General features: G+C 46.5%; 1 protein-coding gene across 1 annotated transcript in view; it reads left to right on the top strand.

The window, feature by feature from the left end:
* The window catches only part of slc24a4b (solute carrier family 24 member 4b), a 34,746-nt gene that overhangs the window by 2,263 nt on the left and 16,068 nt on the right, over window positions 1–16,415 (top strand). The window contains exon 2 of the mRNA XM_077018012.1: window positions 4,991–5,104. Coding sequence (XP_076874127.1) covers window positions 4,991–5,104 — 114 coding nt within the window. The remainder of the gene's footprint in view (window positions 1–4,990; window positions 5,105–16,415) is intronic.

Genomic DNA, 16,415 nt, shown 5'->3' with positions numbered 1-16,415 from the left:
AGCACATCCCAGTGAAGACACCATCACTAAAGACATCTCCAGCTGTTTGTTAGCCACTTTCAGTTGGCTAGTGACTTGGACAATATTGTAAAAAAAACAGTATTTGCCCTCCATTAATAAATCATGGTGAACGATGTAATTCCCGAAACATGGGTATATACTGGCGAGTCCCTAAACAGTTTTAAAACTGTCAAGAAAATATTTAAGTAAAACACTATTATGTCCTTCGTCATCTTAGCCCAAGGACATCTGTGATATGGGCTCTTCCACAATTCTTATTTTCTGCTAACGTTTCGGTGTGCGTTTTCTCCCTAAATTCTGTGTTTACATTATCCAGAGTGACTTACAAAACTGCTTTGTCATTCATAGAAATTGTCCTAGCCAGCGCAGTTGAAATACAGGAATGTGTTCTGATGCTGAGTTTGTAACCTAACAGATCATTGGTCATTTGAACGTTCTCCAAAAAGACAAATCTTCAGTCTGCGTGTGAAGACTGTGTCTGTCTGCATGGTTCTCAAGTGTTGGTGCTGTGTTTGAAATTGATGATGGGGTGTCAAAAATAATTTGGCAGTGAGCTTTGAGTAATGGCATATGTGAAGAATCAGCTAGATTTCTCTGATTGGACCTTAAAATATGACATGTATTGGCATCAGGCATTGGTGTGATGTCCTCCATGAAGCGGTGGAAGTGTGCACTGGAGCACCTCACATTTAGGGTATTGTAATTCCCACCGTTTCCTTCAAGTGTAGTTTATCAACACTCAGGGTCTTAACAAGTGTTTGTTAGTGTGTGAGGGCCAGCACGTTCAGTGCAATGGCCTCCATATTCCAGAAGTCCATCGGGCAGTATGTCCATAAATTCTTCTCCGCCTGTCATCCTGTCTAAACCTCCCCCTTCTCTTCACACCCCCCCCCCCCCCCCCCCCCCTCGACTGCTACAGTGTGAAGTGACCTTGCATGTGTGTAAGGTGCCATATAAATTAAAACTGTTATTATAGGAGGTGAAACTTGAAGATGGTGACCTTTCTTGAAAGGAGGAATTGAAGTCTGGTGTTAATCAGTTCGGGTGCAAGTTTGACCCGCACTACCTGAAAGCGAGCGCGGACTCGACGGCACACGCGTGTTCTTCCTGACACGGTTCTGTTCAGGGGATCATCGCTGGTGCGTTAGGTCAGGTGTAATCTAGGTCCTGTTTCTGTTAACATTCTTTTAACCAACAGCTACACCTGGGCTTTCGTTGAGGGCACAGCTGACACGCTCCGGCACTGACACGTTCTTATTGCATGTGTCTAATGATGACATGACTAATGATGGCTAAGACTTCAATCACATGGAGGTCAGTATTCAGCATCATAGACACAGGAGAACGCCGACTCTTATGTCAGCGGCTTCTTGGTGAACTTGTCACAACGCAAGTTTTTGCAGCTCCCCAGATGGACTTTTTCCAGTGAACAATTTCCTTAAACTTTCTTAACTGGGCCAGCACCGCCATCTAAAGTTTTGGTGTCATAAAGATCGTGACCTCATGGTCCTGGTGTGGTATTACAGCAGGTATTGATGTAGGGGACGTGCCTTAGGCCGTTCATGTCCGTCAGCCTGAGTGACCAATCGCTGAAGCATAATCCCCTTCCAGTCAGACCCCGAATCTGTCGTTCCCTGTAATCAGGGAAGTTTGTTTCTCCTGTTCTAATTTGCTTACTGTTTCTCCTGCTCTTATAACCTCAGCATTTACAAACTTCTGGACTGAAATCCAGCAGCATTCTTACGGGAGATATATATCTGATTTAAGGCTGCACCATGTAGCCTGTATCCCTAAATAGTCAGTGTCCAACTGTTTCAAAAGTGAAAGTCTAGATTTTATGCAGATTGGCAGTGTGTGTAGTAGGCCTCCTATAACCCCAGATTAGGGTAATGGTTTGAAATCAGCACTTTTGCCCATGTACTAATTGGCCTGGCAAGTGTGAAACTTTCCAAATTTTTTTGTGCACTGTGGGTCTTTCAGAGAGGCTTTTGATTTCTACCCAAATAAAAATAAGTAAAAAAAAATGCAAATGCCTGAAAGCCTGGAACTGTAGATGATCATTTATTATTAATGAAAGTAAACACTCAAAGGCAATGGGTAAACTAGCAATAAAAATTGAATGTCATAAAATATAATAGTATTGGTAGTTACATACCAGGCCAGTTCAAAAACTGATGCAGTACAGAATTATTGAAATAATTTATAAAAAGTTGCCATAGAACAGAATGTACTGAGATTCCCTCTCAGCACTAACTTTCCAAACGGAAGGTATTGCGTAACAGCCTTCAGTGTTGAGTGGGTTGGCGACATTTTAATTGACCTACTGTCATAATTGTGTAAGGGCTTTCTGGCATGTGAATAGGCATGATAAGCCACATGCCTATATTTTAATATTTTTAGGAACCTGACAATGATTGTCTTTTTTAAAGGGTTGTGACACTGAGAAATTGGTTAAGGTCATTAGAATTGTTCAGTGTAGTCAGAGCCTAAGATTATATCATTGTTTAGCTTGATATCATCTTCACCAAAAAAAAAGAGTTAATAAACAGATCGACAAAGTCATTTAATATAGTTATTTTAATAAGTTAGGTGGATTACTGATGAGTAAAGTGCACAGGAGTTGATTTATTGATCTGGTTGACTATCCCTAAAGTTAAAATTGACTAATTCACTCTGTTTCTTGTCCTACACGGTTTTTGCAAACCTTTCAGTTGCAGGTGTGTATTCACAGTTTAGAGGTGGGCAGTCATCTTATAGATTCTCTACATGACATGGAAAGCCAGAGAACTGGTCACTTTGAAAATATGAAGTGAATATGACTTGTATTTCAAACCAAATGCTGCTAAAAGGGATTTAGTGGAGCAATTTTAATTGACAGATAGTAAGGTTTAAATTGTATAAATTGTATTCTTGGCTTCTGTACAGAATACAAAGTCTGACAGGGTGGTGGTAGTTGTAATGGTCACCATTAGAAATATTGAAATGTTCATCCAAGCGAAACAATAAAGCTCCTATCACTGTTCCCTTGTGCTGAGCTCCTGAGGAGAAACATGGAAACTAGAAAGATGTCTAACCCCCTCACATCTCTGGTGTCCAACATCAAGCTCTCTATATACTGCAGTAATACTGAATGTCTCCTGTATATTTAAGCCTGGTCTTTAAATGAAGCTTGGCCTCCAGGTTCTCTTGGTTGTCTGGGTCATTGCGCACCCATACACGGCCCAGACGCAGGAAGAACAGAGCCCTATTAATTACATTAAAAACAAGAAGCTTAAGAGATTATACAGGGGCTGATGGTGCAAAGAGGATCGTAAATCTCTAGTTGTGCAGGAGGAGACGTGGCAAGCTGAGGTGAAGCTTTCTTTGCCAGTAATGTCCCTTTCCTTTAGTCTAACGATGGCAGGGGCTTGATGAAAGACCCGGCGGGTTTACTGCTGGTAGGCATGGCCCTCCACGGCTCTCCTGACTGCACCCGTAACGATCTGGGAGAGGTTGATAAAAGAGAAAAGAAAAGCCCGCTCCTCTTCATCCCTCTTTCCTGCCCTCTCTCAATCAATTGAACACTGTCTGGATGTTCCTTTTTTTTTTTTTTTTGGTGTGTGGGATCGAGACAAAAGGAAAGGGTTCTAAATCGCCCGTGTCCCGTAGTGGCGTGAGCTGTATTGACTGCTGGGAGCAGGTCGACGCAAGCCAGGAGCCAATTGTCGGAGTTTTCTTCTTCTTCTTCCTCTTCCTCCTATAGAGCAGTAGGGGCAGGTCTGGCACGTGCAGGCTGACATGGTGGCAGAGAGGCAGAAGGTCGGGCAGGTGCAGGAGGTGGGACGTCGAGCCCAGAGCTCAGGCCCCTGGAAGAGGCAGGAAGTGGCGCCCGCCCTCGGGTCCTCTCTCTCTGTCTGGATGGGCCGTTTCGTCATGTCGTTGTGTAACTGGCCCGTTAAAACTCATCTGCTTTCTGCTCGTGTCTACGAGGTTGTTGGGCTGCTGGATGCTGGCCGAAGAACTCCCGGCATAACGCGCAAGGTTCTGGGTTCTAAATGTCGCATTATTGAGGTCTAGGTGCTCGGAGGAGGAACTCCCCCGAGATATCACGCAGAATAAATCTCGTCCTTTATTGCTCTGGTCAGTTTGGCTCTGCGTTAATAACAGTTCTGTGTTATTGCTTGTGTGTACTTTCCATAATGCAGACCAAGTACAGGATCTGCCCCACCGGCTTTCACGCCACACTTTCCCCCATGGTTTGTGTTTAGAAGACATGCACACACACACGTCTACATTATCTGCTTTCTGAACATGACCAGAACATGAATAAGTCTCAAACTGCAGACACACTACAGTTAGAAGGCATCGGGATACTCCAAGCTAATCGCATTCCAAGCATGCATGCATCAACACCCATCCTTTAAACACTATCGCACTAGAACGCAGCCTTCCTTCAGCTAGATGATTCATTCTAACGACGGGTGTAGACACAACAAAGAGAAAGATCCTGGTCTGGTCTGCTGATGTCCTATAAGTCACAGAGGTTTCTTTGGAAGGGTGTGTTTTGGAAGTGAAGTATCGCGGATCTCGCTGGGTAAGCTTCCACAGTAAAAGCCTGTACTTACTGATGGCGTTTGTTATTCAGAACCGCAGCTTGATTAAGCAGAGAGCACTAAAGCCTGCTTCGCCGTTTGCAATCAGAATTCTCCTGCTTGTTAGAACTTTGACTGACGGGCTGAATTAGGAGTTCCTAGACAAAAATAACAAAGCCTGAATTCAAAATTGTGGGAGAGGACATCTTCATTGGTTCGGTTCTGACCCTGGACACCTGACCAAATGCTTTGATTTTGTTTTTATTAATCTGAAGTACAAAAATGCCTTTGAGGCACACACCAAGCAGCAGGCGATGGTTATTTATTTGTGTATTTTTGCTGCTGTGACGTAAGTAGGTGGAGATGATGAATGGGTCTGTTCTCCTCTAACCTTGCAGGTCACGGCATGGTGGCATACGCAGGTGAAGAAGAGTCCTACGAGCACTGGGGGCGGAGACTGATGACCTCTGTGGGTGACAACGAGACTGAGGAGAAGACCTGCACTGAGCCCGGTAGGAAGAGGCCCCCGCGCCTCACGCGTCTACCCCCCCCCCCCACCCCCCCCCGCGCCTCACGCGTCTGCCCCCCCCCGCGCCTCACGCGTCTGCCCCCCCCCCCCCCCCCCGCGCCTCACGCTTCTGCCCCCCCCCCCCCGCGCCTCACGCGTCTGGCCCCCCCGCGCGCCTCACGCGTCTGCCCCCTCCCCACCCCCCGCGCCTCATGCGTCTACCCCCCCCCCCCCCCCCGCGCCTCACGCGTCTGCACTTCCCCCCCTCCCCCCGCTCCTCACGCGTCTGGGGCCCCCGCGCTACTTTACCCCCACGTGTCTGCCCCTCGTGTTCTGGGTTCCATGCCCGTTTGCATTTTGACAAGCTACTGGAGAGTAGCATTTTGTGCTTTTGGAGTTACACACACTCATACAGACGCACGCATGCGGACACACGCACTCCCCCACACACACACACACACACACACCCTTTTCAGGTACAAACTTAGTTGCTCACTAAGGCAGTTAATGGGGAATCTAGCAGTAAATGAGACTACTGTCCGCATGATGAAAGGAATCTAAAACGAAAGCTTAAATGTATTCCAGCACGCTGAAGGTCTGCGTGGTGTAGCAGAGAGTGCTGTGATGACTCCACAGAAACAAATTGCATTGATGTGTGCTGAGCATGTTTGATTCCTTCAACATAAGCACTTTTCACATTTGAGGATGTGTGCTAGACCTTGCGGGATACACTTACTGTAGAGTTACTGGGGAACAGCACTGGACCGTATGGAAACTTGACCCCTCTCAGCATGGGGCTGTGATTGAGTTCCTTGTGCCAGAAGGCCAACAGATGGATCTACTAGAGGCCTGTGACGTACATGGACCGAATGGGTCCAAACTGAAGGAAAAGCATTTCGTACTAATGGCTTTAAGCTTAAGTGGGTAGGAGCACTATGCTAAAGTCTGAGAGACTGAAACTTGCCAGTCTGAAACGGGCCCCTCTTTGGGCCAGTCTGAAACGGGCCCCTCTTTGGGCCAGTCTGAAACGGGCCCCTCTTTGGGCCAGTCTGAAACAGGCCCCTCTTTGGGCCAGTCTGAAATGACAGCTGTGGAATGACAGCAGGGCAAATGTTCTGGTTAAGCAGTCAAGACTTGTGAAGTAATTAAATGACCAATTTAAGTAGGCTTTGATGTTTATTTTTGAGTTTAAAACTCTGTTACTGTGACCTGCACATCAGTGTAACGTCAGCTCACTGGAGCGTTCAGATAAAGTGAAACTCCTTTGTTGGCGCACTCCTCTGTTGTTCCGTTCAAACGCTACGCAGCGACCAAAAACAGTGAGGACCTCAAAGACGTTTCGTCTTTTCTTTACTTTTAGCTTTTGTTTGACTCTTTACTTGGACTGTGCTGCATGACATTGATTTCCAGGCTCTGTTTGCATGTGAAGCGAGTTCTCGGTGGTAAAAATGGCACAGAAATTGCAGGTTCCGCGAGCGTTTGGGCCACAAACGCCTGACGTCTGCGTGCTGCCGCTCTGCGGGGTTGGCCCTCATTAACTCGGCTTGCTCTCCTGAAGACATGTTGATGAGATTCATCAGTCAATATCCCACCCGTTATCCCTCAGGGGCACCACCTCCATTCATAGATGTAATTTATGCTGGGGACATTTTCCCAACTGACATTTCGTGAAACAAAGCACTTTTATAAGAATAATCCAAGCAGTTCTACTATAAATATACAGTGTGTCTCGAAAGTAAGGGAACGCAGATACAAAATGAACATGCCTATGAAGTTCAGCATTGTTCATCTTGACAGAATAATGGCCGCTTGCACGAGCATCCAGCCAGTTATGGTGAAAGTTATCAGGAACAGGAGACAATAGGACTCGTTTCGTTTTATGTGGGTGCTTCGTTACCTTTGAGAGACCTTCTATTTTAAACCGTGGTGCTGATGCTTCTTACGATGTTCAGTGCCAGCAGTCTTGACGAACATGGCCATAAACCTCTCGGAGAGTCTTTTCCTCTCCGCCTCTGCTCTGGTTTCTTTTCGACGCCTGTGCCCGATCACTTCTCAACAGGAACTCCAAATTGAGGGGCGGCTAAATTTAATGCGACGCCCAGACCTCACGCACGTCCCCCGTGTTTCTCAAACTTGGGTCGCTTCTTTCATCTCTTGCTACTCCGTTAGTCGCTTCCTCCGTTTCTTTCGTGCCTGCTTCGCGGTGCCCAGTTCTTGTGTGCGGGAGCCCTGGCACGTTCCTTCCTTACGCGGCTGTTCCAAGAACAGCCGGGCGCTCTGATGCACCTCCCCTCATGTCAGGTCTTCCCACATTATTGATCTCATCATTGCAAACGGGATTCTCTCCACTCGCTGTGATCGAGTGACTCTTGATCTAGGCAAATATAGTGCTTACAGTCCACCACACATGCAGCACATGGAGCTGATCAAACTCCTGACCAGTGCACTCTGTGACTGATTTTGAGGGGGGGCATGCAACATTTTAAGTGCTTCCTATAGGCAATGATCAATTTGTGTGTTGTGGAAGGAGGTCATAATGGTCCCCTCTGTAGGGGCTGTGGTTGAGGCTGGGTGTTCTACACGTGCGTGATGGTCAACACGAGACCATAATAAACCCATCAGTGTGTGATCCTGGGGGTCCGTCACACAGGACTCTGCGGCTGGGGCCCCTTTGTGTGGCAGCTTTCTGGTCTGATAACATAAAGGATCAGTTTTTCCTTTTAATCCTGTATTTAAAAGAATGTAGATGGTTTTATTTGAAAAAGGATCCAGCGTAACCCTGATAATGTCTTTTTTCAAGGGGGTTCAGGAGAACTGGAACGTACTGGGATGCAGATGAAGGCGCTTTATGGCTATGGCTTTATTTTCCACATAAATGCGTGCTGTTCACATAAGTAAAGCAAATTCATCTGCACTGTGATAGCTGTTGAAATGACAGATGCTGCTGTGCTATTAAGGCCAAAATGCCAAGATGGTGGATCATGAGAGACGTGGATCATGAGAGACAAATTTTTGCTGTGTGTTTTATATGCGAGACTGTGTCTAGGCAGCTTGTAATATATCTGGATGTCCTTAACGTAACTATTGCTTATGTAAAAAGCAATTAAGATGCACTTAGTTTTTGCTTCTGTACTTAAATGTACCATTTTCCGAGCACTTAGTCACAGGGCTCTCAAGTCTCGCACATGGGGCATGAGACACATGCCATACCTTGGCATGTCGCACAGAAATGACTACAATGGCCACCAAGGTGCACAGCAGTTGATTTTTTAAAATAAAAATTTAAAAATAATTTTTTAATAATTTATTTTTTAATAAAAATAAACTACAGTAAACCCTCACTCTGGGGTGGGTTTCCCGAAACGTTCGTAGCGCTAAGTACTTTGTAACCTCGTATGAAACGTATGAGGTTAAGAAGTACTTGGCGCTAAGAACGTTTCGGGAAACTCACCCCTGAACTGAATTCAAAACTTAAGAGCCCTGTAGTCATAAGATAGACTAAGATAGATAAGAGTGCCTGTAAGATAAGAGTGCAATCCATGGTTGACCACTCTCTCAACGTCAGCCATGTCATTTCTGTTATGTCACTCCAGCTAGCTGCACTCCCATTAAACATGCTAAGACACTGGCAATTGGAAGGACGCCCGATGGGCGGCGCGAGGACCCCTGGGCCTGAGGAGAAATGAGCTGACTAACTTCTCTGAGCAGCCTCATTATAACCGGGGGGGGGGGGGGGGGGGGGTGGGTTCCTGCATCCTCCGCCTCTCAACGTTGGGTCCTGGCCGGGCTTCCTGAAAGACTTCCAGCTAACGAAGCTGTTTCTTGTGCTGCTCGTATTTCGTGTCCCCTGCAACCCCAGACGACAGCAGCCAGTCGCGTGCTGGAGTGTCTGTGAAGAGCTGTTGGGACGAAGCTCGTAAAGAGTTTGTCCCAGGAGGAGTTTCTCCCGTCTGGCACTACTTGGCAGGTTGACGGCACTGGGTGAAGGGGCAGGCAAGACCAGGGTTTGGCCCTCGTGAAGTGAAGCCCTCAGCTGTAGATTTGACGTGATATTGGGGAAGGGCAGTGCTGAAGGTGCAGTTATGACCAGGCTGTTATTTTAGAGATTTATCGAGATTTACTGGTTCAGTGCTGTAAACCAGAAGAGCTGTGGACGGGTTATAATACAACTATTAAGCTTTAGATGTAGCAGATGTAGTATTGGATCTAATCGAAGAAATGTGATGGAGAGGAAGATGAGAGAGAAAGGGTAGAAGAGAAGGGAAGTTTCACATAAGTCATGAAACTTTTTGATGGTGATTGTAGAGGGTAACTGGGGTTGGTATGGGGCAGATGTTGGCGTGTAGTTGCGATGGTTATTTGTAGAGGGTAACTGGGGTTGGTATGGGGCAGATGTTGGCGTGTAGTTGGGATGGTCATTTGTAGAGGGTAACTGGGGTTGGTATGGGGCAGATGTTGGCGTGTAGTTGGGATGGTCATTTGTAGAGGGTAACTGGGGTTGGTATGGGGCAGATGTTGGCGTGTAGTTGCGATGGTTATTTGTAGAGGGTAACTGGGGTTGGTATGGGGCAGATGTTGGCGTGTAGTTGCGATGGTCATTTGTAGAGGGTAACTGGGGTTGGTATGGGGCAGATGTTGGCGTGTAGTTGCGATGGTCATTTGTAGAGGGTAACTGGGGTTGGTATGGGCAGTGTTGCCATAGTTACTTTGAAACAGTAATCCGACTACTGACTACTGACTACTTCTTTAAAAAGTAACTCAGTTAAGTTACTGACTACTTGCTTTTAAAAGTAACTAAGTTAGATTACTTTTAGTTACTTTCAGCAGAGGCTGATCCCCCGCCCCTATAACATGAAAATGACTACCAGTTCTGCCAATACTCACTTTATTGACATGTATTTTAACCGGAACATCAAAAATGACACTGGCATTTGTAAACTTTTTCTTGAAATAGGCTTACATGTTTTTTAAATAAATAAATAAGACAGTCTTTCTGTTCAACTCCGCCCACTTACAGGGTTGCCAACTGTCACGCATTGAGACACACGCATTTGACTGTCTTCACACGCTTACGCCACACTTCCGATATCTCACGCCGAAAAAAAAATCCAGTTTATTTACCTCTGATCCACATCTATGATTCAATGAGTTACTAGTTCGATCTGGCGCCAACCACCGGCGATCGATCGATCGCGATATAATACTGAATTTAGTCAATTTTACACCCCGCCCGGTAACAATTTACGTTCGCCGCCAAGCCCCGGTTTTTTTTTTTTTTTTTCAGGTTTGACGTTGTGTTTTTGAAAGTAGACAGCACTCTGTCGCCAGGACAGAGTGTACAACGGACCTTAATGTTGTCTTCCTTAGCCGAAATAAAATCAAAATAATGCCTGTATTTCCAGCTGCTAAAGGCGAACCTCTCCTTCCATCTGACTTTGGCGCCGCAGAGCAGAGATGACGTAACCGCGTAAGAAACGTGTAGCCAAAAAATAAGAATGAATAAATATAACCTACGTTCCCCCGAAATGCAGAAATAGTAACGCACGATGTTTTAGATAAGTAACTTTAATCTGACTACTAGTTTTTAAATAGTAGTTGCGTTAGACTACTCGTTACTGAAAAAAGTAGTCCGACTACAGTAACGCGTTACTAAGTAACGCGTTACCGGCATCACTGGGTATGGGGCAGATGTTGGCGTGTAGTTGGGATGGTCATTTGTAGAGGGTAACTGGGGTTGGTATGGGGCAGATGTTGGCGTGTAGTTGCGATGGTCATTTGTAGAGGGTAACTGGGGTTGGTATGGGGCAGATGTTGGCGTGTAGTTGGGATGGTCATTTGTAGAGGGTAACTGGGGTTGGTATGGGGCAGATGTTGGCGTGTAGTTGCGATGGTCATTTGTAGAGGGTAACTGGGGTTGGTATGGGGCAGATGTTGGCGTGTAGTTGGGATGGTCATTTGTAGAGGGTAACTGGGGTTGGTATGGGGCAGATGTTGGCGTGTAGTTGCGGTGGGCCCTATGCTATAGAGATACTAACAAGCTTTAAATGGATTGAGGTTGATGAATTGATTTGATGCTCACATCCTTGTTTGGAATGCAAATATTTACTGGGTTGAGTTTGTTGACTTTATTAGTTTCTATTTGAACATATTCTAGTAGCTCATGCCACATTTGTAAGGTGGATTACGTCCGTCTCGAGCACCATCAATAACGAACGCATGACCATGGATTGAAACGTGCGTCTCGGTCTTCTATGGCGTGAGATGCACCATTTCACTCCTGCTGCACCATTTCACTCCTGATGCACCATTTCACTCCTGCTCTTAGGAGACATAATGGCAATTGGGCTTCTGTCCTTTTTTTCTGTTTCTCATTCAGATTGTGATTTCAAGTCCTCTTACATCATGTCAGTCAGCAAACTGTACTATGCAGACCTCTAATCGGTCACATTACTTCATTACAGAGCTGATTACATTCAGCCTCTCTCTCTCACACACACACACAGAGGGACACGGTGTCCTCTGCTATGCTACACTCTTCACTGAGCTGGACTGAGCCAACCTTTAACAGCTACACTCAGAAGCCCTTCTCAGTGCCATGTTTTAGTTCAATTTAAATTCCTACCCGCCCATTTAAATCTTTATTTTACTTTAAAATATTTTTCAGGAAGTATGTGAACACCCATCTCCTTCCTCTCTACATATTTTGTTGGAAATACCCACTGTGTGTGTGTGCAACTGTGTAGGAGACATGCTTCCACTTGCATTGTGAGAGGTGTGAGAGGTGTGTGTGTGTGTGTGTGTGTGTGTGTGTGTGTTGCTGACTCATTCGACATGGCAGGGATTTGGCTGAGGCGGAGTCTTTCCGTGTTAACCGCCGTAACTGTCCTGTGGTCCGTGCCGCCCGGTCCAGTGGGTTTCGTGACTAAAGGTCACGAACTGTTCCTGCTCTGTAGCGTCATATCACGTATATGAACCTCGTATCTCCCTGGATGCCTTTTGAAACATGATTCTCACCCTCCAAGCCTTTCTAGCCTTACACAAAAGAGCTCTTGTTCCCACGTGTGCCTGTGTAGCAGATGTCAGTCTGTTGTGGGCCCAAATACGTTAGAAAGATTACGAGATTACAGCTTAATTGCACGGTATTACGCACCGGGACTCGGAGGGGGTGGAGTGGGGCGGTCACGCGTCCAGCATGAAGAGAAGTGTGCCGAATGCCACACGAGCACCAAACACGACACACTGACTCTCGTCTGCTGTTAAATCGGCTGGCGTCGCTTTCTGGGGGCGCAAGCGATCACCGAGTTGAGGCACCTGCAGGATGCGTTTATGCACACGGTGTGAATATCTGCTCGGGGAGCTGAATGTACGTTTCATCCGTTTGCTGCAGGTCCTGTGTACACACCCGGCGGGTACGTGCACGCTCCAGCGTCTTGCTGCGCTCGTTTCTGGAGTGAACACTGATGGTAATTTGAAGCCTTGGGACCTGTGCTTTTACTCTCCGCTCGGGAGGCGAACGCATTGCGCAATTCCCCCTTTTTCTTTGTAAAGAAGCCTCTGCCTCCAGCCTCCTGCGTTTTGCCACCGTGCTCTTCTAACGGGATGACTGACGAACCGTGTGGGCTTGGATCTTCAGAAGCCCGAGGCTGGGATGAGCGGGCGTTGGGCGTGAGTTCGTATCCCGACGCTCTCGTCTGCGCCAGCGAACTAGTGCAGAACATGCAAACCGGGGTGTATGGAGCGTTTTATTTAACCGTTCAAATATCTTTCAGCCTGTTCTCTTCCCTTCATAAGATTATCTCACGGCGAAAGGCATTCATAATTTTGAAATGAATTGATTAATGTCTTTTGACTAATCTTGAGTAGTTTCTCTAAACCTCAGTGTTACGTACTTACAAGGGGGGTTTAGCTCTGTTCAACATCCTAATTTAGTTCCAAGTGGATTTTTTAAACGACGTGCTGTAGAAAGGGGTAAGATCAGCCAGGAAGGTTTGGACGGATATGAAAATCCTGCAGACTGACCTGCAATGTTTGCCATCATGATCACAAATACCAACACCGCATTTTGATTCATGTGATCGTGTCAAATTGAGCTCTTGGTTCTTGGTGGTTCTTCAGTGACGGTGGTGCTTAACTAGACAGAGGTGGAGACCCAGATGACACGTTCTGGGTCTGTCCAAGGCAAGAGGGATGTTTAGTGCCTGAGGCCTGGGTGGAGGAGGTCTGGGTGGAGGAGATCTGGGTGGGGGAGGCCTGGTTAAAAGCTGTAGAAACCCCTCTGTCCTTTTGTCTTAGGTGTTATTGTGCAGTGCTCTGTGCTCACTGTAGATGTTGTGAGGAACATCTCCTGCACGCCCGACCGCCTGCACAGTCCAGCCCACAGACTTGGCCATGCAAAAAGAAGTGAATGGGTGTATGGATGGATGGATGGATGGATGGATGGAAGGAAGGAATAGAGGGAAGAGGGTAATGAACACTCAGTAGTGTCCTGCGTTATCAGCACGGTCAGGTGTCCAAATGGAGAATCCAGGATTTATATTTAGATGTGCAGTCTCTGCAGACCCGGAGGAAAATCATTATGCTGTAATGTAATGGATGCCCCTGTTTGTGTATGTACTGCATTGATGCAATTGGAAATTAGATTTCTAGAGACTTTTTCTGTTGCGCATTTGTAACCTTTTACCTCGGATTTCCCTCAGGTGATAATTACTTAATTACATTATTGCATTTTGTTTTAATCACAGTCCACTTAACATATAAACCACCAAATTTAGTAATGTGACATTGTGCAGTGCTGATTGGTGTTACAGTGTTAGCATTTCAGTGAATCTCTCTGAAGAGTTATGGTCATATATCCTTATCTTGCCCTTACACCGAGCCTTCCCCATTGCTCCAAGACGATCTAAGACTAGTCAAGAAACTGAAGCCACAAGACACTGTTGCGCCTCCAGCAGAGATGTTGGACGTTAAAACACCGACTCTCACGTGCGTGAAGATCCCTTTGGTCAACAGATCTGTGGATGATGCTGTAAATATGGAGCTGCACATCATGTAGCATTGCAACCTGTGTGTGTGTGTGCGCGCGCGCCATACTCCTGCTTTGTGTACTCTAGCTCTGCTTTCTACACAATCTAATTTATCACCTGAATTCCTGATTTATCACTCAACAAACTTTCGTGAAGGTCGATTGGCCCATTCAACCCGGACCTCTACAGCACTAAAAGTGCTGAACTGGTCGTAGACGTCCACAAGCGCTCCCCAGTACCCTCACTGAATCCATCACTGAAACTTCTCAGTACTGAACGCTCACGTTTACACAACTGTACCTCACATGTCACCACTGAATTCACTTGGAACACACACATTTATATACGTTGAATCGTTACTTCACCTCTCAGCCCCATTGTGGTATATGTATGTATCCCTAATGTTTTCTTGCCTGGGGGCTGCACATTTATTTCAGCTGTCTGTAGTGTCAGCGCACCAACGTCCTGTCAGTGTTGTACACTGTTTCCATCAGTAGCCAATTGTGCCTCTTGGCCTTCTTACACCCTCTCCCTCTTGTGCAAATGTAAACATCCAAAAAAACTACCTGTCTAGCTTACCGTGTCTTATCCTAATGTATTGTAAAGGTTCGCTACCTAAGACACTTGCCTGAGTTCGGCCTTATGAGCAAAAAGCATGGTGAGAATTATCAGGAAAACAAACCCCGCTCCCCCAGCTAATATCTTGAGCAAAATGATAAATCCTCCTTATAAATATTTGCATCATCACGCAATTGTGTACGCACGTCTGCGGAATGTGGAGACGACGGCTCAGGGCGCACGACGCGTGACGGACACCCCTGTCACGAGGATGTAGACGTGCGTGTGTTTGCGATGTGTGTTTAGATGAGTAGCCCAAAGCTCCACTGTACGGTGAAGCTAAGCAAATCGGCGAGGAAACTGAGGTTAATGGTCTGTATTGTACGATATTGATTCTTAAGCGATCAACCGCCCCCCCCCCCACCCCCCCGTGGCCGAAGGGATCATGCGTGTACATGTCCCGACTGTGCGCTGAATGGCACGTTCGGTATCCGACTGGGTTAAAGGCGTGTGTGTGTGAAGTGTGTATGATGAGCCCCGTTTAATGATTCTATTGGCCGGACTGGTGAAGTCACCTTGACCCTGCTTCAGGCATTAATCTATACGCTGCTATTTCTGGACCGGGAGGCGTCTCCCACTGCTCGTGTTTTGCGTGTGTTGCTGTTCGGCGGGCGGCGTGGGGCGGGCCGGGAAGCTCTCTCGGACTCTTGGAAACCTGATCCGTCCAGACTCCCCCACCCCAACACCCCCAACAGATACTACATCCCCAGCAGGCATTTCAAACATTATTTATGTAGGAGAAAAAGTGACACACTGGTATCAGAAATGGTTAATTGTCACTGTGCCGTATGTAGACCACACGTTCAGTAGAGCGCGGAGACTTTGTCTCCTGGTTTCGTTCCAGCAGCATCTGTGTGTGCAGTGATGAACGTCTCATTTCTAAAGGTGCATGACTGAGCTGGTAATTCTGTGGCTTTTGTCGTCATCTCGCTGTACGTGAATACACTAATGGTCTTCACCAGGTCCACAAGGACCTGTTTATCAGCTGTTTGTGTTTATTAACATAAGAACTTGCACAGGAAGAAAGCTGTGTTAAGCATATACCGAGAGCAAACGTTCATGTATAATTTGCCTTAATAGTAAATGTCTCGACAGTAGACTAGTGGAGGAACGAGAGGAGACGATTTGCGGTCATTGCAAAGTACTTTATTTACATCACACGAGCCTCTTTCACCCATTGTTGCTTCTTGTGCATCAGGAAAGACGTTATCCACAAACATTACTGGTGTAAATGCACCCAAGACTCATTTAAAACATGTTTGTTCAAATCACTTCAGGATGTGGTATGTGTTTCAGCCAGATGCTGTAGTAGTGTAAATCAATCCATCTCAACAAGCCGCACTGAGCCACCCTAACCCACTCGGTATGGTGTCACGGCACACGTGATCCATGACCGCAAGGAGACTAACCAGGGCCATTCGCAGTTTGTCCACGGATGAGACTAAACGCTTATTAGCCTTTTTCACACCCAGATTGATCCGTGGACCATAGTGACATTTGCTACAGCTGCGGCCGGGGTCAGGGCTGCATTAATTGGCCTCGCCCGTCGTTTTCTCATTAACGCCGCCTGCCTGGGCTGTGGCCTTGCTCCAGGTTTAAAGAAACGCATGATGCATCTTCTGCATTTTGGGGAAAGGAGGGAAACGTTTGATGCTTTTGTCTACAGTGTAAATG

This window comes from Brachyhypopomus gauderio, chromosome 9, assembly GCF_052324685.1.
Source record: "Brachyhypopomus gauderio isolate BG-103 chromosome 9, BGAUD_0.2, whole genome shotgun sequence".
Lineage (NCBI taxonomy): Eukaryota > Metazoa > Chordata > Actinopteri > Gymnotiformes > Hypopomidae > Brachyhypopomus > Brachyhypopomus gauderio.
Note: the sequence above shows the minus strand (reverse complement) of the source record. Positions and strands in the feature narration are given on the sequence as shown.